We start from the raw sequence: 22,709 nt of genomic DNA on the forward strand, positions 1-22,709 counted from the left end.
AATTTGGGGCCCTCACATGGCGGGTGGAACGCAGGCGGCTGTGGAAAGACTTATTGTTACAGGTATTAGGTTTGTAAGTGGGATGTGAAAGAATGCTGAGTTGGTGTCTGCTGCCTGCCTGATATAGGTAGGGGTGTGGGGTGTGTGAGTGTGTGTGTGTGTGTGTGTGTGTGTGTGTGTGTGTGTGTGTGTGTGCGCGCATGCAAGCTCACAATGTGGTTGATAACTCTTTGGCTTCTTGAACTTTTCCCTGTGTTGACTTGTGCAAACAAGGCAGTAACAGCTAAGCAAACGTCAGGTGGTCTTCCCTGATTGCTCTCCACAGTCTGCTGCAGGCTTCTTAGACTTGTTCCCTCTTGGGTCTGTGTTTTGGAGACTGGAAATAAGCACTGCCTGCCCCTTTCCACAGTATTTGCAGAACTGTGGTCTCCATGGTCTCGGGTTCATTCCAGTAACAGCCTCAGCCGGGTCCAGATGATGTACATTCAGAAACCTCTGCACAATGGTGAAAAACTAGTGACAGCCCACAGCTGAGCTGTCCTGGTGCTAGGTCTCCAGGCTAGAGGGCAATGTGAGGGACCTCAGTGAAGATGGGGGTTGTAGGAGGAGCTCTTTGAGAATTTAAGCACATGGTAGAATGGTGTCCTTGACTTGGGAGTCACAAGACCTGAAGAGTAGTGGTCAATGTTGTTTCTTAAGCTTAGACACAGTATATATTGCCATGGATGAGGCTGGGCTGCAGATGAGTGTAACAATAAATCTTTCCGCCAAGCCGCATTAGTTCCGCCCAAGTTCTGCCTGCCACATTAGGGCCCCAAATAATACACAGAGACTTATATTAGGTTCAAATGTTACTTGGCTAAAGACTAGGATTTCTTATCTGCTATCTCAGTCTTAATTATCATAAATCTATATATTTTATAAGACTTATCGAGGATGCCTTCCGCTAGAGTCCTCTTTCCGGGATCACATGGCGGCTCCAAAGAGAAGAGAGCCAGAGGAAGAAGAAGAGCAAGAGAGCGATTTCCTACTTATATTCTAAGGCTGCCTGCTATGTCACTTCCTGCCTGGATCACAGACTTCTTTACTACATTTCCCAGAATCCTCCTTGACTCCTAGTCCCACCTATCTTGCTTTCTTGTTAGCCAACAGTACTTTATCAACCAATGTGACAAACACAGACAGAAGGGCGTCCCCTAACAGATGGGGACAGTTTGGGACAAAGTCCATAGCTTAGTTCAGTAGCACTGATTTTTAGTTTTGAGGAGCATTTAGATACATCAGGTCTTGCTGGACAGGAAGTGTGCAGAAGTAGGCTGGGATGATCACATTCCTTTTGGCTCTGTTAAAGGAAGGACCATATCCCCTCGAAACCATGCTTTAGACCAGAGAATGGCTGAAATAAGGGGGCAGAGATAGAGGGCTGCATCTCTGAAAGACCTGTCTGGGTTCCTCCACCCTCATTTGCTTTGCTCTGTGTTTGCCCTTTGCTGTTAGGGATCAAACCCAGGGCTTTGCATATGCCCTGCAAACACCCTGCTCCTGAGGTGTCACCCTGGTCCAGCTTTACTCTTAGCAGTCTGTTGAAATACCCTGCTAGTTCAACATCTGTGTGCTAGCCCTGGTATCCTTTGGACTAACCACAAACATTGTTCAGAGCAGGAAAACTTTAGTAACCAGCGTTCCAGGTGATTTTGGATGCAGACCAGTAGTTCTTGCTGGGCAAATAGGGATTCAGAGTGGTCAACCACAGGCAGTTAGGTTGCAGACTGCCATACAGGAAACAAGGGACCCAGCATTTATTGTAGGTCCCAGTATCCACACACTTGTGGAAATAATTCTGGGTGTCTTTGCACTGATCACATTGGTTGCTAGTGAGTGCTCTTGGAGGGACAGGATGTACATCTTAGTAGCTGTAGGAATTGTAGGTGTTGCTGTTTCATTAGTAGTGGGTTAAACCACTCTAGTTCTGTTTATTGACTCGTGACTGGCTAATTCTGTAAAAGAAAGCTTGAGGAAAAAATGATCCTTCTATATGCTGTGAATATATGTTTCTCTTATTGGCTGATGAATAAAGCTGTTTCAGCCAATGGACAGGCAGGATCTAGCCAGGCAGGAAATCCAAACAGGAATAGAGAAAGGTAGTAGGCGGGGTCAGGGAGATGCCATGTAACTGCTGAGGAAGCAGGAGACCTGGGCATCACAGGTAAGCCAAGACCACGTGGAGATACACAGATTAATAGAAATGGGTTAATAATTAAGAGAGAGCTAGACAATAAGAAGCCTGTGCCATCAGCCAAACAGTTTATAATTTATATAAGCCTCTGTGTGTATAATTAATATAAGCCATTTGGGACTAAATGGCCGCAGGACTGGTGGGACAGAAACTTACAGCTTCAAAAAATAAGAGGTTTCTATCTGAAACCTTTCACTCTTACTATTTTTATTACTTTCTAATCTTTATTTTAGATAATTTACTTTAGAATTTTTTTTAATTGGCATGTTCTTTTGTCTGTCTTGTTTTCATTTTGATCTTTTGGTAGCCTGCATAAGACTTTCTAATATAAACTCTACACCAACCTAAAAATTAGCATCATTCAAAATCCCATTAATGATTTTTTTTTTAATAAAGTTAATGTGTTTCTCCTCTGTGTCTCAGTTTCCAACAGTCTGGACCCAGATAGTGGGTCCTTGCAGTACCAACACCCCAGGCTCAGGCTGTCATCTACATCTTGAGAGTTTGTAGGTGTATTAAAATTTTTAATGAAAAAAATAAAATAGGACTGAAATGATTTTTTATTAAGATAATGTCACCTCCTTCTCCAGCTTGTGAGAGGTAATTTTCTTGCTGTCATCCCTAGTGGCCTCTCTGATCCTGGGGCCTTTATTAGCTTTCTCGGCACTGTGATCAAATGACCTGGAAGAAGCAACTCAGTGAGGAAAGGTTTGTTTTAGGCCATGGTTTCAGGGCATTTCATTACGTCATAACAGGGGAGGCATGGCCTGGCCACTCTGTGGTGGGAGTGGGCAGCAGATGTCCTGGAACTGATGGGGACCAGGAGCAGAGAGAGTAAGCCCAGAAGCAGGGCCAGTTCCTACTGACTGACTTTGTCAGGCTTAGCTTCCTAAAGGTGCCGCAGCCTTCACAGTAGCACCACACGCTAGGGACCACGTGCTCAAAACATGAGCCGATGGGCGAGCGCTCCAGATTTACGCTGTAGCATTTTGCTCGTGGCTCCCAAAGGCTTGTGATCTCTAATGTAAAATATGTTTAGTTCCCATAATCATATCAGTCCCTACACTGTTCTGAGGTCCAAAAGTTCAAAGTCCATTTGAAACTTACTGTGTGGGAATCAAGATTCACTAGACTCAGTGCAGGTTAAGTGAAGTTTATTCGGGGAGAAGGCACAAGAGGCAGGTGACCTGACCGCCACAGGTTCCCACTCCAAGACCCACCCAGGCTGTTCTCTGTGACCCAGCCAGAAGCAAGAGAGAGCCCTGCTCTCAGATCTAGTCCTCTCCTGCATCACATCCTCACCTGTGACCATGCCCAAATGGGTGTGGCCAGTGCTACAGGTGTGGGCGGGGTGGATATCTGACTACAGAGACTAATGTTTCTTAGCTGTGAACCCTGTATAATAAAAAAAGAAATTGAAATATTTTCAATATGCAGTGATTCAGAGTGAACATTGCCCTTCTAAAAGGAAGGACTAAGAGGAGAAAAAGGAAAGATTGGACCAAAGTCTGAAACCCAGCAGGCAAAACAAATCTGATCGCCCATGTCTGGCAGCTGGAACATGTGCTGTCATTGTCTTGAGTTCCTTCTTGTGGCCCAAATGTTTGCAACACTTATGGGCTCTTTGCTGGGTAGTTCTTAGTCAGCTCGACACAGCTAAAGTCATCTGAGAGGAGGGAAACTCAAAGTTAAGAAAACATCTCCATAAGATCAGCTGTAGGATAGACAAGCATTTAGGCACTTTCTTAATTAGTGATTGATGGGGACAGACACAGCCCATTGCAGATGGTGCCTTCCCTGGCCTAGTGATCCTGGGTTCTATAAGAAAGCAGACTGAGCAAGCCAGGAAAACAAATCAGTCAGCAGCTCTCCTCCATGGCCTCTGCATCAGCTCCTGCCTCCAGGTTCCTGCCCAGCTTGAGTTCCTATCTTAGGGTTTCTATGGCAACTCTTATACAGAAAACATTGACGTGGGGTGGCTGGCTCTCGGTTCAGGGTTACTCCATTATCACCTTGAAGGGGAGCATGGCTGCATGTGCTGGAGTAGGAGCTGAGGGTCCTGGGTCTTAAAGGCAACAAGAAGTTGACTAAGGTACTGGGTGGTTTCCTGAGCATAGGAAACCTCAAAGCCTTCCTCCAACAAGACTGTACCTACTCCAAAAAGCCACACCTACCAATAGTGCCACTCCCTGAGATTATGGAGGCCAGTTACATTCAAACCACCACAGTTCGTGTCCTGACTTTTCCAGTGAGGAACAGTGGTATGGAATTGTAAGCCAAATAACCCACCCCCATTTGCTTTTGGGTGTGGTCTTTTATCACAGCAATAGAAACCCTAACTTAGGCTGGCTCCATTCAGTAGCTACAGCTTCACTTAGTAGGTGTCTGTTGTATTATGTTTTTTCTTTTGGCATGGTTGGGGGGGGGGGCTACTACCTAGCTCCCAAATAAATCACACATGAAGTCTTATTGTTAGTTATGAATGTCCAGCCTTAGCATGGCTTATTTCTTGCCTGTTTTTCTTATCTTAAATGAACCTATTTTGCCTCTAGGTTCTTCCTGTTCTTTCACTTCTGTAGATTTTACTCTTACTCCATGGATTGCTGGATGACTGGGTGGCTGGACCCTGACACTGTCCTCTTCTTTTTGGGGAAGGGGGTTGAGACAGGGTTTCTCTGTGGCTTTGGAGGCTGTCCTAGAACTCGCTCTTGTAGACCAGGGTGGTCTCGAACTCACAGAGATCCGCCTGCTTCTGCCTCCCGAGAGCTGGGATTAATGGTGTGCGCCACCACCACCCTGTCCTCTCTTGACTCCTTCTAGTTATACGTTGTCTGCCAGCCCCGCCCATCCTTGTTCTTGCTTCACTATTGGCTGTTCAGCTCTTTATTAGGACCACCTGGTGGTGGTTACAGGCACAGTAACACAGCTTCACAGAGTTAAACAAGTGCAGCATAAACAAAAGTCACACACTTTAATATTCTACCACAGTGTCTGTTCTCTAACATTCTGGGGTCTCCATTGTCTTGGGCTTTATCCCCAAAGCTTTTCGAATGCCTGCTTGGGGGCTTCCTGCTGAGTACTGACTGCATCACATTGCCTGGCTTTTACATACTTTTTGATGGAGCACTAGCACAAACTCCAGGACACCATCACTCTTGCATTTTGTGTGCCTGTCAAACCAGTACCACATAGACAATACTGAGTTCTGCCAGCTCAGGAAGCACCTGGTTGACCTTGGACCTCAGCTGCAGCAGCTTCTAGGTACCTACATGACTGACCCTGGAAAACATTTCACTGTTTGAACAGGACACCCAATGGTGCTGTCTTTTTAAATGAATATTTTAAAATGGGTTTACATTTTACATTTTACTCTGTAACCCTCCCTGGGTCCAGTGCAAAGTGCAGCTTCCCTATACCTGCTATGGCTGACTGCCCTCTCTTTCCTTAGCCTTTGCTGTGAGCATGCTCTGTTTCTTGCCAGATTGCTTTTCAGACCTTGCACTTTTGCTTTTGCTATTCACTGTAAAGTTGGCTGAAAGCAGCAACGATGACCGTAGCACACTGCCTTGGAATTTTCCCCACCAAACAAATTAGCCCATTACTTTTGAATTCAGCTTCACTTAAAATCCCAGGGATAGGAAGGATGTAGATCAACTCTTGGCCAGAATACTAACACAAGTGGCCTTTAGTCCAGTTCCTCATAGAGGCCATATTTCTACCTGAACCCTCATGGGCACAGCCAGTGCTATTCATGTTTTTTGTCTTTCTAGGCTTCTGACTTCTGACCAGAAAGGCCCAGCAAGCAGAGGTTATGCACTGGGGGGATTTCCTAGCTTGTGCTTCCAAACTCATCTCTATATTCCCACGAAACAGTGTCTAGCATTGACGTGCCACATGGTCAGATGGATCACAACACACTGCACTTCTGGTACCAGTTTTCTGCATTAGCTTTTGTATCACTGTGACCAGATTTCGTGACAGAAATGGAGGAAAGGTCAATGAATTTTTCAATCCATCATCATCATCTTCAAGGCCACCCCTAGTTGCCTACCTGCAGCATGCCAGACCTCCTCCTGAAAGCTCTCAACCCTGGGAAATGGCAGCACTTGTTAGGGACTTAGTGATCCAACCACGGCAGGACTCGGGTCCCTGAGTCACTGCCAGCCTGCCTCGCCGTCCTTGTCATCCTCCTTTCACCATCCCTGTCCATTTGTTTTTCTTCCTCATGTTGCCTTGGTGCCTCTGTGAACTTGACGCTGGTTTTCCTCAGTGAAATGAGAATCTTGTAAAGGAAGAGTCATCATCTCTGCCTCTGCTGTGCCTGCTGTTGCTGAGCAAGGGCAGCTCTGTCCTTTGAACATTTGTGTTAAACACTTAGCAAGGTTTCAGGGTTTATCCTTTCACTGCTTCATGGGGATATAGATTACTGTCACTCATTTTTCCTTCCATTTTTCTGCGTGCGTGCGTGCGTGTGTGCGTGCGTGCGTGCGTGCGTGCATGCGTGCATGTGTGCGTGCGTGCATGCACATATATGTGGAGGCCCAAGGTTAATGTTCAGAATTACCCATGAGAGCTCTTCCACCTTATTCAGTGGTTCAGAGTCTCAATCAAACCAGAGAGCCCTGATATGGCTAATTTCTAAATGTGGCTAATCACTAGACAGCTTATTACAGGGGGGATGTGGTCTCCACTCTCCAAGGATAGATACAGGCAGGCTCTCCTGCCCATTTGACATTAATGTAGGTTCTGGGGGTGCACGCTCCAGGCTCAATGCTTTCAGAGTGAGCATTTAAGCATCTTTCTAGCCCAGATCCACACATTTGTTTCATGGACTATTTGTTGTAGCTTGTTTTGTTGTGAGATGGGTTCTCTCTCGGGCTGATCTCAACTTGTGACCCTCATACCTACCTCAGTCTTGAGTGCTGGTATGTTAGGTGGGTACCACTGCACCTGGCTAATGGCCTGTTTTTTATTGTTTTTCTTTGACTCTTGTATTGCAAAAAGTAAAGTCATTCAACGACAAAAGAGAAAAAAAAAATCTGGAATAGAAAACAGTCCTCAGAGTCCACAGAGGATTGGTTCTAGGATACCTTATATCAACTCAGAACACTGAGGTCCTTGTGTATCAATGATAATAGTCCTGCTATGTGACTGTCCTAGCATTAACTGTCAACCTGTCATAGCCTAGAATCACAGGAAAGAGTCTCAATTGAGTAATTGTCTTTATTGGGCTGGGCTCTGGGGCATGTCTGTGAGGGATTGTCTTATTAATTGATGTAGGAGGGCCCAGCCAACTGTGGGTGGCATTACCTGGGCAGGTGACCCTAGGCTATATAAGAAAGCTAACTAATATTGAGCCACCCTGCAGTGTTCTATGACTTTCTGCCTTCAAGTTTCTGCTTGAGTTCTGGCCCTAACTTCCCTTAGTGATGACCTGTAACCTTAGAGTGTCAGCCAGATAAATCCTTCCTCTTGTAAGTTTCTTTTTGTCTGTTTCATCACAGCAACAGCAGGAACTAAAATAGTGCCTACATAGACATTCCCGTGTACACACTGCAGGGAGTCTGTGGGGTCCCTTACATAATGCTACATAGGTTGTTGAAGCTACACTGTGGATGGTAAGGACAAGTCTTCGTGCTCAGTGCTGACCCCTCCTCCTTATGCGAGGGCCATCTACTTCAGAAACTGTTGGATGTGTTATCTTACGGTTCTTACCGAAATGCTTCAAACTTATGTCCATTTCTTAGTACAGCGCTGTGTTTCTAAGTTCCTTAGCTTCTACATAGTTCTATATGGAGAAACGTACGAACACTAACCAGACTGGGGTTTGCTTGTTGCATTGATTTTCTTCGTAGGGGACCCTCTGACCATGCAGTAGACAAAGTATTAGTTTGCTTGAGGAAATGACCATTGTCTTACTTAGATTTTTATTGATGTACTAAGACATGATAACCAAGGCAACTTATAGGAGAAAGAGTTTACTATGTGCTTAGAGTTTCAGAGGGTGATTCCATGACTATCCTGGCTCTCAGCTGTTTGTAACTTCAGTTCCAGGGGATCCAACATTTCTTTCTGACTTCCACAGCACTGCATGCATGTGGCATACATACATACATACATACATACATACATACATACATACATTCAAAACATACATATAAATCTTTTAAAAGTTGTACAAGGAGAGTTTAAGTTAAAAATCAGTTAATTTCCTTTAAAAACCTTATTAAGGTCTGACGAGACTTGAGATTTCAATACTTCTTAATGTTTATTTAAATAATAAGTGTGGTTGACTGTCCTTACTGAAGTGATTTGAGTAGAGACTTCTGAGGTCCAAGAAGAAGGCAGCCAGTGTTGAGAGCAGGGCTAGACATGTCCTTGGGATTAGATGGAGTGGTCTGTGTGTGTGTGTGTCCTCCTCCTAATGACTTTTCATAAGTACACCCACAGCAAAATGTGCCACACACCTGAAAAGCCACACTGTGAGGAAGGGTGGGCTCTTGCTTGTTGCTCTCCTTTTTCATTTGAAACAAGGAAATGATATTTGATTCACAAACTTATATTTTCTTAGCTTGGTACTGCCATTATTTTGGGTGTTTTACATGAAAACAGCAGTTGCCTGTGCGCAGGTATAATGACGTGGCAGACAGACTCCATGGTGCACAGTTCTCTTCTGAGTGTGTATTCAGAAAGCTGCTGGAGAGGGAGAAAGAGAGTATGTGTGTGAGTGTGTATGTGTGTATTACCACACATATATTTTCATTTCTGGAATGAATGAATTTGTGATGCCCTTCTTAAATCCTCTTAAAACCTCTTTTCAACCTTTAGGAAATTTCCAAAATCATCACCCCCCCCAATTGATAGGTTTGTATTTTATTTAAAGACAAAAGGAGGTTGTTTATTTTTGTGAATCCTCAGAAACTAGTTCCTGCAGCTTTACACTGGGCAGGGTCGGTCTGTCAGGACAATAGCTTGTCCAAAGATGGGCAATACCAGGATATTTTAATGACAAGAAACTTGCCCCTTCTTCTTATAAAAAATAAGTATTTATTTTACTTTAAAATAATGTGTGTTGGGGGGTGCACATGAGTGCAGTGCCCATGGAGACCGAGAGAGGGTGTTAGAGCCTCTGCAGCTTGAGGTACAGGAGGCTGCTGGCCACCCTGTGGGTGCTGGCACCAGAGGCAGCCAGCTCCTCACCTAACAGGTGAGCTGTCTTTCTCCCAGTCCCCCATGGCTTAACTTTTCTGTTGAGCAACTCTTACTGTTTGCAGGCTGAGTTCTTAAACCGTGGGCTCAGCTTTGCCATATAATGTGGTACAGACCCAGTTTGGGCTTTTGATTGGTTTGCGTGATAGCTGTATTTTGCTTGTCTCTGGGCTGCAGTTTTCTCTCAGCACCCATATGACCTGCTTACCACCTCAGAATGAGGGAGAACAATGGAGATAATGCTGACCTCAGGCAAATCGTTTCCAGCCTCACAGTTTAATGCTTTTAATGCTGGGTGTGCTATGGTCACTTGGGGAAAGCGGACCTTGTCCCTTGGCTTAAACCTGGGCAAACTGATTTCCTAGTTTTCCTCCTATTAGACAGGCTGATTCTTCTGCTCTGTATAGGTTTTGCAGTCTGCTTTGTGTATTTTTACTTTAAGGATACAATACTTGTTAGCCTACCTTTCCTCATCCTAATGATCCTGGTTTTCTAGATACTCTGTGTAAATGTTGTCTTTCCTTTGTAGACATATGGAGCCTGGGCGTGATCCTTTTCATGCTGGTGTGTGGACAGCCGCCCTTCCAGGAGGCCAACGACAGCGAGACCCTGACCATGATTATGGACTGCAAGTACACTGTGCCGCCCCGTGTGTCTGCGGGGTGCAGGGAGTAAGTAAAGCCTGTGCACACGGCACAGCTCCATTAAACAGAAACGGCTCACCAACACATGGTGAGGGCCTGGCATACCCTCAGCATGCAAGGACTTCAGTTCATTTAATTTATGAGATTAATATTTCTACTGTTAGCGTTTGGGGCCACCCATTAGTATTTGATAAGAAATTCAACACAAGAGTATAAAACATTCTAACCCATGTTTTCAAGAAATCCATTTTGCCTTTTCAGCCTCCAGAAGTTGTGGTTAAGACCTTCCCTTAGCTGACTTTTTCTTCAATTGCAAAAGCTAGACTGTTTGGAACTGTTTGAAATTCCAGAGAAGACTTGGGCTTTCCTCTTGGCAGGAGCCTATCGTTGCAGGGTTCCTCCTGCATCGTCTCGTGGTAGCAAGTCCTGTGTTCACACACCCTCCCACAGCAGAGTAAAGACTGTACTTCGTTGTGTGCCGCTGTGGGAAGTCAGCACTGACTGGCTTTGGGGTTTCTCCCTGTGAGTTTGCAGGATTATAGTGCCATCACCAGTGCAGTGAGAGATGCAATCTTGGAAGAGGGCTTTTTGAAGTTTTTGATATTTTTAAATGAACCAGCTGAGATTGTAGTTGCCAGTTAAAATATTTTTTTCTATATCAACAAAATTTAGAGTTTTTCCTGTCAGCTGTAAGGAAGAGCTACAACAGATTGGGGGTTCTTTTTCAGATAGAATCCCAACTTGGGCATTCAATTCTGGGGGCTCAAATACTGGCTTTTTAGCTTACTGCCTATGTGAGCATGGTGCAGTATACTTATTACTGTGAAAATGATGAGGTGATACTGTAAAGCATTGGTTCAGGCTGGAGCATAGGCGAGGCTCTGTGTACGATGGGGGTGGTGATTTGGGGGTGGAGCATGTGGGAAGCTGTGTGTATGTTGCTGGTGCCTACTGGTGATTGTAGGCTATATGTTACTCATGTTGGTGATTGTGAGTTGTAGCACACAGGAGGCTGTGTGTGTTGGTGTGATGATGATTTTAGTCTAGCGCACATGAGAAGCTCTGTCTCCTATATTGGTGGTTGTTGATTTTAGGCTGGAGCACATGAAGTCTGTGTGTATGTTTATGTTGGTCCTGGTGGTTTCACACTGTAGTACTCAGTAGATCCTGTGTGCCTGTTGTTGATTTTAGGTTAGATCACATATGAGTCAAGGAGTGTGTGTGCAGTATGTGTGTTGGTGATTTAGGCTGAGGCACATAGGAGACTCTGTAGATGTGTCTGTTGGTAGTGATTTTAGGTTGGAGCATACTGGAGTTGTGTTGGTGTATGTGGTGGTTTTAGGTTAGAGCACACGGGAAGGTAGGGGTGTGTGCGCGTGTGTGTGTGTGTGTGTGTGTGTGTGTGTGTGTGGTGATTTTGTGCTTTAGGACAAGGGGAGCTGGGTGGGTGGGTGGTGATTCAGGTTCTGTCTCTTACTCTTCCAGCTAGGAAGCCTGTGTACACCAAGTGCAGGTCAGATTATCTTCTCTGTCCCCAGTTAAAAACAAATCTCACTTTGCATAAAACTGTGTCATTGGAAGCCTACAGGCTATAGAATCAACATGGATGCTCCTCTCCTAAGTTCTGAGATGTTGCCTCTGTGTCTCCTTCCTAGAAGGATTGTTTTAATAACTGTAAGACCATTCAGATAAGAAGCAAAGCAACAGTGGAAGGTGGTGACACACACCTTTAATCAGTATTCTGGGGGCAGAGGCAGGTGCATTTCCCTGAGTTAACAGCCAGCCTGATTTACAAAGCTAGTTCTGGGACAGCCAAGGCTACACAGAAAAACAAAACAAAAAAACCAACCTTTTCTAGTGTGTTTTGCTAAGTGGCGTATTTTAAGGAACTTTCCCATTGTATCTACCTATTTGATGTATTGACCTTGAGTGTCTGTGAGACCTTTACTAACCAGGGTACCGCTGTCTGCATGCATGCTTCCTCCTGTTGTCCTCAGTCTGAAGCCTGCTGCTTGCTCTGTCTCTTCATGAGGACTGGCTTCTGATGCTTCCTGCCTGTCCTCTTATTGGTGTTATTTCTTCTACCTAACCTGGGAGCTGATTTTGTTAGTTATTCAGCTCATCGAATTTCTTTTACGATTAAAATGTTTAGGACTATAAATTGCTTCATCACACTGGATTTGATAAACAGTCTTTGTTATTCGACTCATAGAGTTTCCTAGCTTTCATTGCCTTATTTAATACTTGCCTTGTTTACAGGTGGTTTCATTTCTAGTTAGCTGATTGATGTTTTTGATTCCTATGCTACATTATAGTCAGAGAATACAGTCTGCATGTTACCATGTTTTCACGTTTTTGAGGCTTGTTTGTGCCTATCATGAAGATAATTGTTCTTGGTAGAGTGTATTTTCAAGTTGGGGTCAGAGGTCTATATACATCTGTAAGGTCAAGCTCATTAATTATATTTTTTCATTAATTATATTTTTAAAAGTTGTTTGCATCCAGTGTTCTTTTCACCTGCTGAGATACTCTTCCACTTTGGCAGTAGCTTTATTCTTAAGGTTTGTCAGTTTTGAAGTTCTTAGATGCAGGTAAGTTGAAAACTGCTGTCTTCCTGATGAATTGAATTAGCCCTCAGTGTCCGTTTACACCAGAGTAATGCTTCCTGTTTAGGCCTGTGTGTGGCATTTCAAGGGTTACCCACACCTGCCGTGTTGGGTCAGCATCTGTGTATGACAGTTTTCCTCATCTTTTTGAACAGTCTGACTTGTTGAATCGCATGGCAGTTTCTATCTTTACAGCTGTGGAGCTTGTTCCATCTGGGTTTGTTGTGTGCAGTGGTAAATACAGCTATGGGTGTGTCTCTGCACTCTTCTTTGACCTTACCTTCTGCCCTGGAGCGTGGTGGTGACTTTCCTTTTCTGCCATTTATCTCATGTTTCAGCTAGCTGGGAGTTGTAGGCTATTATTTTAGCTTTTAAAAAATCTACAGTTAATACTTCTATTGTCTTCTAAAACATTTTAAAATACTAATATTTTAACTATCATCTAATACTTTAGTAATTTTTTTCTAACTCTACAAATTGAAATTTTTATATAGTCAAATTGTTGATAAGGGGCTGGAGAGATGGCTCAGAGGTTAAGAGCATTGACTGCTCCTCCAGAGGAGACCTGAGTTCAATTCCCAGCAACCACATGGTGGCTCACAACCATCTATAATAAAATCTGGCACCCTTTCGGGCATGAAAGTGTACATGGAAGCAGAATGTTGTATACACGACAAATAAGTAAATCTTTGAATATGTGTGTGTGTGTGTGTATACATATATGTATGTATGTATGTATGTATATATATTGTTGATTATCTTCTAGATGTTTGACAGGAACTTTGCTAACTCCCTTCTCAGAATTATATCTTTCATATTTGCACTTGCTGTTGGTGGTTAATGCTGCCTTAGGAGTGTCTTTATGCTGTGTGTCCATGAAGGTCACCCCTGGTCCTTTCTCTCTCTGATGTCCTTCCAGCCTTTCTCAGAATCAATGGTTGCATCAAGAAGTCAGCTGTCTGCCTGATAGCTCCTGCTTCAGAGTTCTGCTTTTCTCTTGGAGCGTCCATGTGTTGTGCTTAGACTGTGTTAGGCTCTCTAGCTTATGAGTTACATTCTTTCATGAATTTGGAAAATTCTCAGCTACTACCTTCCCAAATATGCTTTCTTTCTTTCTCTTTTTCATATCCTCCAGGCTGTTAGCTATTTGCACTTTGTCTCATCTTTCAATCTTGGTATTTTCTATCGAGCCTACAAAGAAAAGTGTCTTCTTGGCTTTGTATTTCATTTCATGAATTCTCTTACATTTAATTTCTTAAATGTGTCCATTGCTTACCTTTTTCAATTACAGAGGTTATTTTTCACTTTTAGAAGCCCGTCTAGCATAATTTTGCCTGTTCTTGTTACGCAGTCATGTGAGTTTGATTCTGTCTGAGCACTGTTAACCGTGAAAGTGTGCAGTACATTCTGATTTGCTGTTGGGGTCTTGCTGATGGCTCCTCATTTCCGTTGTGAGTTTGACCTGCTCACTGAAACTTTGTGCTGAAGTTCTTTCAAGGCACATTCTACAGAAAGGAGTGGGGTCTTCCAGAGCTGAGCTCACAGCTTCCTTCTGGTCCTCTTCTGAGGAGTGGATTTCTCTCTCATTTCTCATTGGGCACTGAGATGGAGTCCTCTCTTTCCGAGAGCTTTCCTTCCACTGTGACTAGCTGCTGCCCCTTGTATTCAGTAACATGAACCCAGTGTGGCCTTCCACACAAAGCAGGGGACAGTTGAAGCTACCAGCTGTTTGTCCACGTGATTCCGCATCAAGTATTCCTAAAAAGTTGTCACATGGCCTTATTTCCATCAGGAGAGTCATCCATTCCTATGAGACAAGCTGGGTGGTGCAGTGTCTGTGTGCACTAGGCCAGCTTGTGATTCAGGGTTAGGGTTGTTTCTTTTAAAAAGCAGGAAGCTTTGTCCCTCATCAGGACACCAGGAGGCTGAGATTGTTTTATTTTATAAATGTGGTGGCACCAGGTTCTCATGTCAGCGAGCCTAGAAATTGTGGCTGTGTAAGAAACCGTGCTTGTTGGTGACGCCCATCATTACCAGTCCTTGCAAACAGTGTGCTTCAGTAATGGCTCCCTTCTTTCACAGCCTGATCACACGGATGCTGCAGAGAGACCCCAAAAGGAGAGCCTCTCTGGAAGAGATTGAAAGCCACCCTTGGCTCCAGGGAGTGGACCCCTCACCAGCCACCAAGTATAACATCCCCCTGGTGTCCTACAAGAACCTCTCGGAAGAGGAGCATAACAGCATCATCCAGCGCATGGTGCTCGGGGACATCGCAGACCGAGACGCCATCGTAGAGTACGTCTGTGCTTGGCACTGTGAGGGGCGGAGGGCTAGGAGTCTTGGTTCCCTGTGACCTGTAGACTAACGGGTCACGCTGTCTCACTGCAGTGACTGAGGAAGGATTTAATTGTGCCCTGTCATGTAGGGAAGAGAGTCCATTTTTGTGGGAAGGCATAGTGTCAGGGTCACGAGGCTGATGTGTCACACTGACTCTGCCACCAGGAAGCAGAGATAAATAGGAATTGGGGCCAGGCTGTAAAACTTCCAGGTCTGGCCCCAGTGGCCCACTTCTTCAGTTCTCCGCCTCCTAAAGGTACCACCGTCTTCCTAGACATGTCATCAGTTGGGGACATCCCACATTTAACCCACAGCACGGCTGGAGCTCCCAGTTGACAGCCATTGTGTCATTGTCCCCAGCATTCATGGCCCAGCATCTGGCACATGGACCTTGTTTCCTTGTATTCTAGTGTGGACGGTGTTGCCATTGCCAGGTGGTGTCCGTGGATAGGTACCTTGGCCTTTCTTGATGCCTGTAGAAGTGCAGTGAAATAGGACGGTTAGTGTCTCAGTGTACAGTGTCTGTAGGGTATTATGACAGGCTCAGCCCTGCTTTTGTGTGACTCCAGTGGGTTGCTATGTACTGCCTCTAGCTGCATGGTACTTACCAGGACGGAGTGGCCCCAAGCCAGAGTGTTTGCTGTCTATTCCTTGGGGACTCTCTGCAGCATCCTGGAACTTACATATCAAGTAGTTGCTGGTGAAATCAGCAAAACGACCCATTTTTAGTGACTTGAGCAGTGCAGAGGGCCAGTGCTTCTGCTCTGCTCTGGCGATGAGTCACTTTGGTAAGACAGGAGGGCACTTCCAGAGATACAGAGCAGCAGTTACCTCATGTGTTTAATGAAACATATGCCCCCACTTAGGGAAGCAAGCAAGCAAGCGGTAATAACCATGGGTGGCCACTTGGGGCTGGCTGTGGATCTCAGTTCTCTGATGTGGGAAAGAGGTGGGCACACTATTAACAGATGTGTCCAGTGGGAGCTCTGGTCTCTGGGAAAGATCATTTCTATAGAAAGGACATATTTGCAGAAATGAAACCAGGATCCCAGGTGCTTGTGAGTTTTCTCTGGTTGGTGCCCAGGCACCTAAACAACCTGAACAAGGGCAGGACACTTGGTTTCTGCACAGAGTCTTACTCTGATGTGTATAGAAAGCTTTTTTTTTCATTTTTGGAGTCGCTTCTGTAGCTCTGTGTGCAGCAGTGTGTCAGACCTGCTCGCTCAGTGCAAACTCTATTACAAGCCCATAGGTGACTGCAGCTTGCCAAGCACATGGCTCCCAGCCAGGCTTACTTCTGGCTGAGTGTGTGCACTCTTGAGAACCTGCTTACTCTGAGAGCAGTTCCTGGTTTAAAGGCCTGTGTGTCTTAAAGGACTCCCCTGAACCCAGACAGCTGCTTTCTCAGGAACCGTTTGTGAGAGGTCACTCTCCCCTGAATTCACCCTAGGACTTGAACTGTATTTCTCTTGTGTACTGCAATTTACCAAAGCCAGAGGCTTCCAGAAACCAGAGCTGTGTTCCTAAGCCTTGTGAGGCTGTCCCTGACAGCCGCTGCAGAAGGTGGGCAAGGCTCTGCTGTGCACTTGATTGTCATGTCTCCGGTGCCTGTCCTGTGAACATTGTTGTTCAAATGGATGGACACACAGTGGCTCTACTAGAGGAAGGATGGGAGTAGCACCCTCTAGATTGCATTCATTGCTCTCCGGTGCTCTCATTGCCAGTCCAGGCAAAAGTGAAATTACCTCCAGCCATTCTGATTGGCCATGGCTCACAGAGTGCCTTTAGTCCATTCCTCAGCAAAAGTCAGCCCCGCATGCCAGCATGTCCCTAGAGAACACACATGCTCTTAGAAGCCTGTTGCCTTTCTCATGTCCGCAGTGCTGATTCCAGTCCAGCTACACCAGCAATTTGCTCTTTTCTCACTGTTCTGAACATTTTGATTTAGTTGCTTTTTTTGGATTTCATTAACAACCTGAGTACAGAGTTTAGTTCTCTCTAGTTTGTATTTTTGTCTCACTTTAAAAGCTTTCCAGATTCTGGATTTCATTAGGTTATATTGTTTTAAAAATCTTGTAAAAACCTAGCAGTGTGGCTTCTGATTGCTCTTGCTTTGTTTCTGCAGAGCCCTGGAAACCAACAGGTACAACCACATCACAGCCACTTACTTCTTACTCGCTGAAAGGATCCTGAGAGAAAAGCAAGAGAAGGAAGTACAGACCCGATCCGCAAGCCCCAGCAACATCAAGGCCCAGTTTAGGTGAGGAAAATGCCTTCATTGATATTAGTGAGTTAATGTTCTCAAATAGGGAACTGTTTGTGATGCTTTGTGATTCTGCGGGCAGGAGAACCCTCACCCTCACAGGGATGAAGGCTGCCTCCACAGAGGTAACACCATGCTCCTCTGCTGTGTGCTAGTGGCAGGTGGTTCCCAGTACCTGGTGCCTGACCTCGTATGTCCTTGAAGAATTCCTTCAAGAGCAGTGTGGATTTCCTTTTGGTTACTTGGAAGAATTTTTTAAGATAGGGGCATATAGTTAGGATTTCAGAGATTGGGCAGCTGTTATCAGTTAGTTGATTTGTTAGCTGTTGGGTCCTAGGAATACTAACATCTCTGATTTAGCTAAGTACCACTGTTGACCTCCTGAGGAGGGGCTCAGTGAGTTAGACCAGGCAGGGCTCCTTGTTGCAGCCACTGACTAGAACCTTTGCTGGAGTTGATTCTCAGGTTTGCTTGGTGGAGTGAAGCCTGTCCTGAGGGCCAGCAGTCACTGTCCTTCAAGCCTGTGTGACCAGTGTTGTGTTCTTTACCTACAGAAGGGAGTAGTTATAACTCCTTAAAATTCACCTGCCCAGGTGCTCAGGGGCTGACTTTGAGTAAGCACTTCCCTCCACGAACTCGCCATTAGTCTTTTTCAGTTTCATTTGCAGCTTTCCTAGAGTTTTTTCTTCTCTTCCATTAAGATATCTTTGCCTTGTTGGGCTCTACCTATTGTTGCCATTTTGGACAGGTAAGTCATATGCGCAGGAAAGGTGAGCTGCCAAACTGATTGTTTTCACACCATGACAGCCAGTGGTGGGGAGAGTGTTCATCGGGTGTTTGCCAAGGCCATCTCTGGGTGTGGCTCCTCAGTGGGTTTTGCTGAAAACTGATGGAAAGGGGAGGAGAGAGGAGCCTGCTGGGCTGCTGCTTCTCTAACATGGCCTGAACCCCTAACTCTAGGCCTCACTCAGTGCCCTCTGGTCATCTCTTCACCTGGTGGCCTTCAGCCCTACTGGACACCACCTGTTACACACCTCCAGTAGTGGCCGATGCAGGGAGCAGTTCTTCCTCCCCTACAGGTGTTGGGGCTCCCAGTTGGGGGACTGTGTCTGTGCAAGGGTATTTTACAGCTGAGTTGTAATTGGTGGGAAATGAAGATGCCACTATGAAAGTAGCTGTTGAAAGTGCCTGTGGCACCATTACAGCCTCCAGTGTCCTCCCTTCCCTCAGCAGATAAGACAGTCAGGAACCTCAGGCACCTCCAGATTGAAAGACAAATGTTCAATTAACAGTTTTGCTCTCTAGTACCCTTGTGTGGGTAATGAGAATGTAGGTATCTATACTAGCAAGACTATTCATTAGAGATTTATTTCCAGTACTCTGTCATTTAAATCTGTCATCCATTTTGATCAATGCTGAGCTTTCATACCATCCTGTGAAGTCTGTGCTGGGCATTCCAGGTGAACCTCATGTGTCCTGTGAGAGCCAGAGGGTATGTGTGATGACCATGTATGCATGTGTGTATACGTGAGAGAGTATATCTGGGTGTTTGTGTATGCATGTGAGCGTGTTTGTATGTGTGCATATATGAGCAGGTGTGCATGGTGTATATATTCAGGTGTGTGTAAAAGTATGTGATGTGAACTTGCTACATCTGCCTTCTGGTGTCCTTGCTGGTGAACCTGAAATGCTTTTCACATCTGTGGATTTTGTCCTAGCTCTGTGTGTATGCAACTTTGTATGTGAGGGCATGTATGCCATGGCTTCTGTGTGGAGGTTCAGAGATACCTTGGGTTCTGGTCCTCACCTTCCATCTTGTGTGAAACGTGCAGGGATTTCTGGCCAGTGGTTCTGGAACTCATCCAGCCTCCATCCGCCATCTTGTGATGGTGCTGGGTTACAAGAGTGCTCAGCCTGCCGCATCTGACTTTCCATGGGTGGCCAGAATCTGAAGACAGCACTCTACCAACTGAGCTGTTTGCCTTCCCAGATAGATCAATACATGACGATTATTTTTCCTCTGCCCCACAGGCAGTCATGGCCAACCAAAATTGATGTGCCCCAAGACCTTGAGGATGACCTCACTGCCACCCCTCTGTCTCATGCCACAGTCCCACAGTCTCCCGCTCGGGCTGCCGACAATGTTCTTAATGGCCACAGGAGCAAAGGTCTGTGTGACTCGGCCAAGAAAGACGAGCTCCCGGAGCTGGCTGGGCCAGCTCTGTCCACTGTGCCACCTACCAGCCTGAACCCTGCTGCCAGTGGCCGCAAGTGTCTCTTCAGGGTAGAAGAAGATGAAGAGGAGGACGAGGAGGACAAGAAGCCTGTGTCCCTGTCCACACAGGTGGTGCTGCGCCGGAAGCCGTCGGTCACTAACCGCCTGACGTCTCGAAAGAGTGCCCCAGTGCTCAACCAGATCTTTGAAGAGGGCGAGTCCGACGATGAGTTCGACATGGACGAGAACCTGCCGCCCAAGCTGAGCCGGCTGAAGATGAACATTGCTTCGCCGGGCACGGTGCACAAGCGCTACCACCGCAGGAAAAGCCAGGGCCGCGGCTCCAGCTGCAGCAGCTCTGAGACCAGTGATGACGACTCTGAGAGCCGCAGGCGGCTGGACAAGGACGGCGGCTTTGCTTACTCATGGCACCGGCGTGACAGCAGCGAGGGGCCACCGGGCAGTGAGGGCGATGGCGGCGGCCAGAGCAAGCCTAGCAGCGGTGGTGGGGTGGATAAGAGCAGCCCAGGCGAGCAGGGCACGGGCGGTGGTGGCCAGAGTGGCTCAGGCGGGACCCCGTCAGATGCGGCAGGCTCCTCGAGGCGCTGCGCAGGCCCCGACTCCTCATCTTCCCCGGCCTCGGCCTCCGCCGCTCCCCGTGGCGCGGAGCTTGTGCAGAGCCTCAAACTTGTAAGCCTGTGCCTAGGCTCGCAGCTGCATGGCGCCAAGTATATTCTGGACCCGCAGAAGGCCTTGTTCTCCAGCGTGAAGGTGCAGGAGAAGTCCACATGGAAGATGTGTATCAGCGCCCCCGGCCCCGGCCCCGCTGCGGACCTGGACCCTGTGAGGACCAAGAAGCTGCGCAACAGTGTGCTCCAGCTCCCTCTGTGCGAAAAGACCATCTCTGTCAACATCCAGCGCAGCCGCAAGGAAGGGCTGCTCTGCGCCTCCAGCCCTGCCAGCTGCTGCCATGTCATCTGAGCTGTCAAGCGCGCCGCTCACTTCATCTGTTCTGACGTGACAATGCATGGTCTTTGTGCATGCTGCTACACGCTACTTTTCTTTTCCAGCCGAAAAGTCTACTGTGTGATTTTACATTCATGATTTCAATGTGGATGACCAGAATGAAATTGTATATCTGGAACCCAACGTAAATGGAGCGCTTAGAAGTCCATGTTCTGACTTAACCTGGAGGGAAAATGCTTTTGTTTCCTTGTGAAAAGCCCAAATTCCTGTCTGACCTCCGGTGATAGGGAAACTCCATGCTCTGAGGCACACCGATGCCCGAGACAGAACCAAAGCAATAACGTGGTGATGGCCACAGGCCTGGGAGGAGCCACAGCCGCTGCCAGCCACCCAGGGCCTGTGCACCAAGAACCTAGCCACGGTTTGAGCGCCCACACCTGTTTGTCTTAAGCGATAGTGTAAAAACAGTTGGGGCTCTTACATTTTTGTTAACAAAGATTTTCTTGTTTGAAGTAGGTGAGATCAGCTACTTAGGTTTGTGAGGCAGCTTCCCCTGTAGAATTACAAGGAGACAATCTTTTGTGAGGTGATGAGGTGAACTCTTGTCTTAACTACTTAGTGTGTCTGTCTGACAGAACATAAAGAGGCTCCACTCTGTGTAAGTTTCCCCTGCAGGACACAGCAGGGTTCCTTCACACCTTTGGAGAGGTGCCTGCCTGCTGCAGGAGCCACAGTGCACACAGATGGCAGCAAAAAACAACTTCCTGGGGTTTGTTTTCCAAGAGCGTGGTGGCTAGGTGGCCTCTGGCTTCTTCCATTCCATGGCAGCGTTTGGCTCAGCCAGAGAGAGCAGCCGCAGAGACACTGCTCAGGAAAGGGTAGAGCCAGAGCCCATTCTGTGGGTGCTGTGCTGCCTTCCTGTCACACACTGTCAGCTCTAGTCTGGACTGATAAATCATTTCCCAAGCTATCTTTTCTGATGTGCTGTCTTCCCCAATCTTGGGAAGCCAAGATGCTGGTTTTGTTTTTCCACATTGTGCCCTACGGGTTTTGAAAGCAGTACTTACAGGTGACCTGTGGATAGGTGTGGCTGGGCCAGCTTCCTTTCCTGACTCTGAGTGGCAGCAGAGGTGCAGCTGACCATGTCATTCAGAGCGGGCAGGGCACAGGCCAGTCACCCCATTCAGTGCTCTCTCTGCTACTTTAGGGTTAGTGTATATTACTCAGAACTTCCCAGTAGACCCTGATACACTAAGTAAAATGAAACTTAAGATACTCCCTAGACCTAGGCTAACGCTCGTGCTTTAAGCTACAGTCTTGTTCAGCGTGACGTTTATAGAGTTGAAAGCGATGAAGACAGATGTGTGGGTGAAGCCATAGAACACATTTGCTTGAAATTCTTAAGCAGGGATCTTCAAAGGGCCAGAAACCAGTGTGGCTCTCAGAGACAGTGAGAGCCATGTCTGTGTGAGCGAGGAGAGATGTTTATAAGGGGCATTGCAATAAACTTTGTCGCAGCCGTTTTCCGAGTAATGTACATACTCTTGTGTGGTCACGTCTAGCCTCAGACTAGCACCTCTGAGCTCAGCCGTGTGCGTTTGGTCTCCAGTGGTTTTATATTCAGGTGTATATACGGTGCTCACTTTAGATCAGCAGTGTTGGCCATTTATGCTGCAGAGCTGTATCATAGCCTTATTAGTTGTGTGTGGTTGGTGACCCTTTGGGTACATAAACGTCTGTCCATTGTTGACAAGTGGATGTCTGTGCATGTGTTGTATGTCATGGGGTGTCGTCACAGGGAGGGAGCAGAGCACCATCACACCAATAGTGGACCAAACTACTTGTTGCTCTAACCAGTGACTTGTCCCCTAACCTGTCCTCAGAAGTCACACAGTTAAAGTAGTGTATAAATTAAATATTGTGGGAAAAGTTAGTCTTGTATTTTTCTGTGTGTACATATATATATATATATAAATATATATAATTATGTACTTCTGGAATTCTATCTGTATTTAAAGATGTGACAATCTTGACACCGATTTTAATGGTCATGAGACTGAACAAAGATGTCCTACCAAGTCAGAGTTGGTGTGTGCTGAGAACACACACTTGTAGGCTGATTGGTCAGTTGCCTCTAGTTCTGGCCAGTCTTTCTCCTTGTGTTAACATTGACAGGTATGTGACAGATGGGAAGTAACCCAGTAATAAAGTGATATACTGGTGTTCAGCAATA

General features: G+C 46.2%; 1 protein-coding gene across 4 annotated transcripts in view; it reads left to right on the top strand.

Moving 5' to 3' along the window:
- Snrk (SNF related kinase) overlaps positions 1-22,709 on the top strand; it is a 61,368-nt gene extending 38,659 nt beyond the window's left edge. For all 4 annotated transcript variants that reach the window (XM_027415462.2, XM_027415463.2, XM_027415464.2 and 1 more), the window contains 4 exons: positions 9,975-10,116; positions 14,778-14,990; positions 17,158-17,292; positions 19,327-22,709. In XM_027415462.2, the coding sequence (XP_027271263.1) occupies positions 9,975-10,116; positions 14,778-14,990; positions 17,158-17,292; positions 19,327-20,491 (1,655 nt within the window). In that variant the 3' untranslated portion in view covers positions 20,492-22,709. The remainder of the gene's footprint in view (positions 1-9,974; positions 10,117-14,777; positions 14,991-17,157; positions 17,293-19,326) is intronic.

The sequence above is a fragment of the Cricetulus griseus genome, chromosome 4 (genome assembly GCF_003668045.3).
Source record: "Cricetulus griseus strain 17A/GY chromosome 4, alternate assembly CriGri-PICRH-1.0, whole genome shotgun sequence".
In the NCBI taxonomy this organism is placed as follows: Eukaryota; Metazoa; Chordata; class Mammalia; order Rodentia; family Cricetidae; genus Cricetulus; species Cricetulus griseus.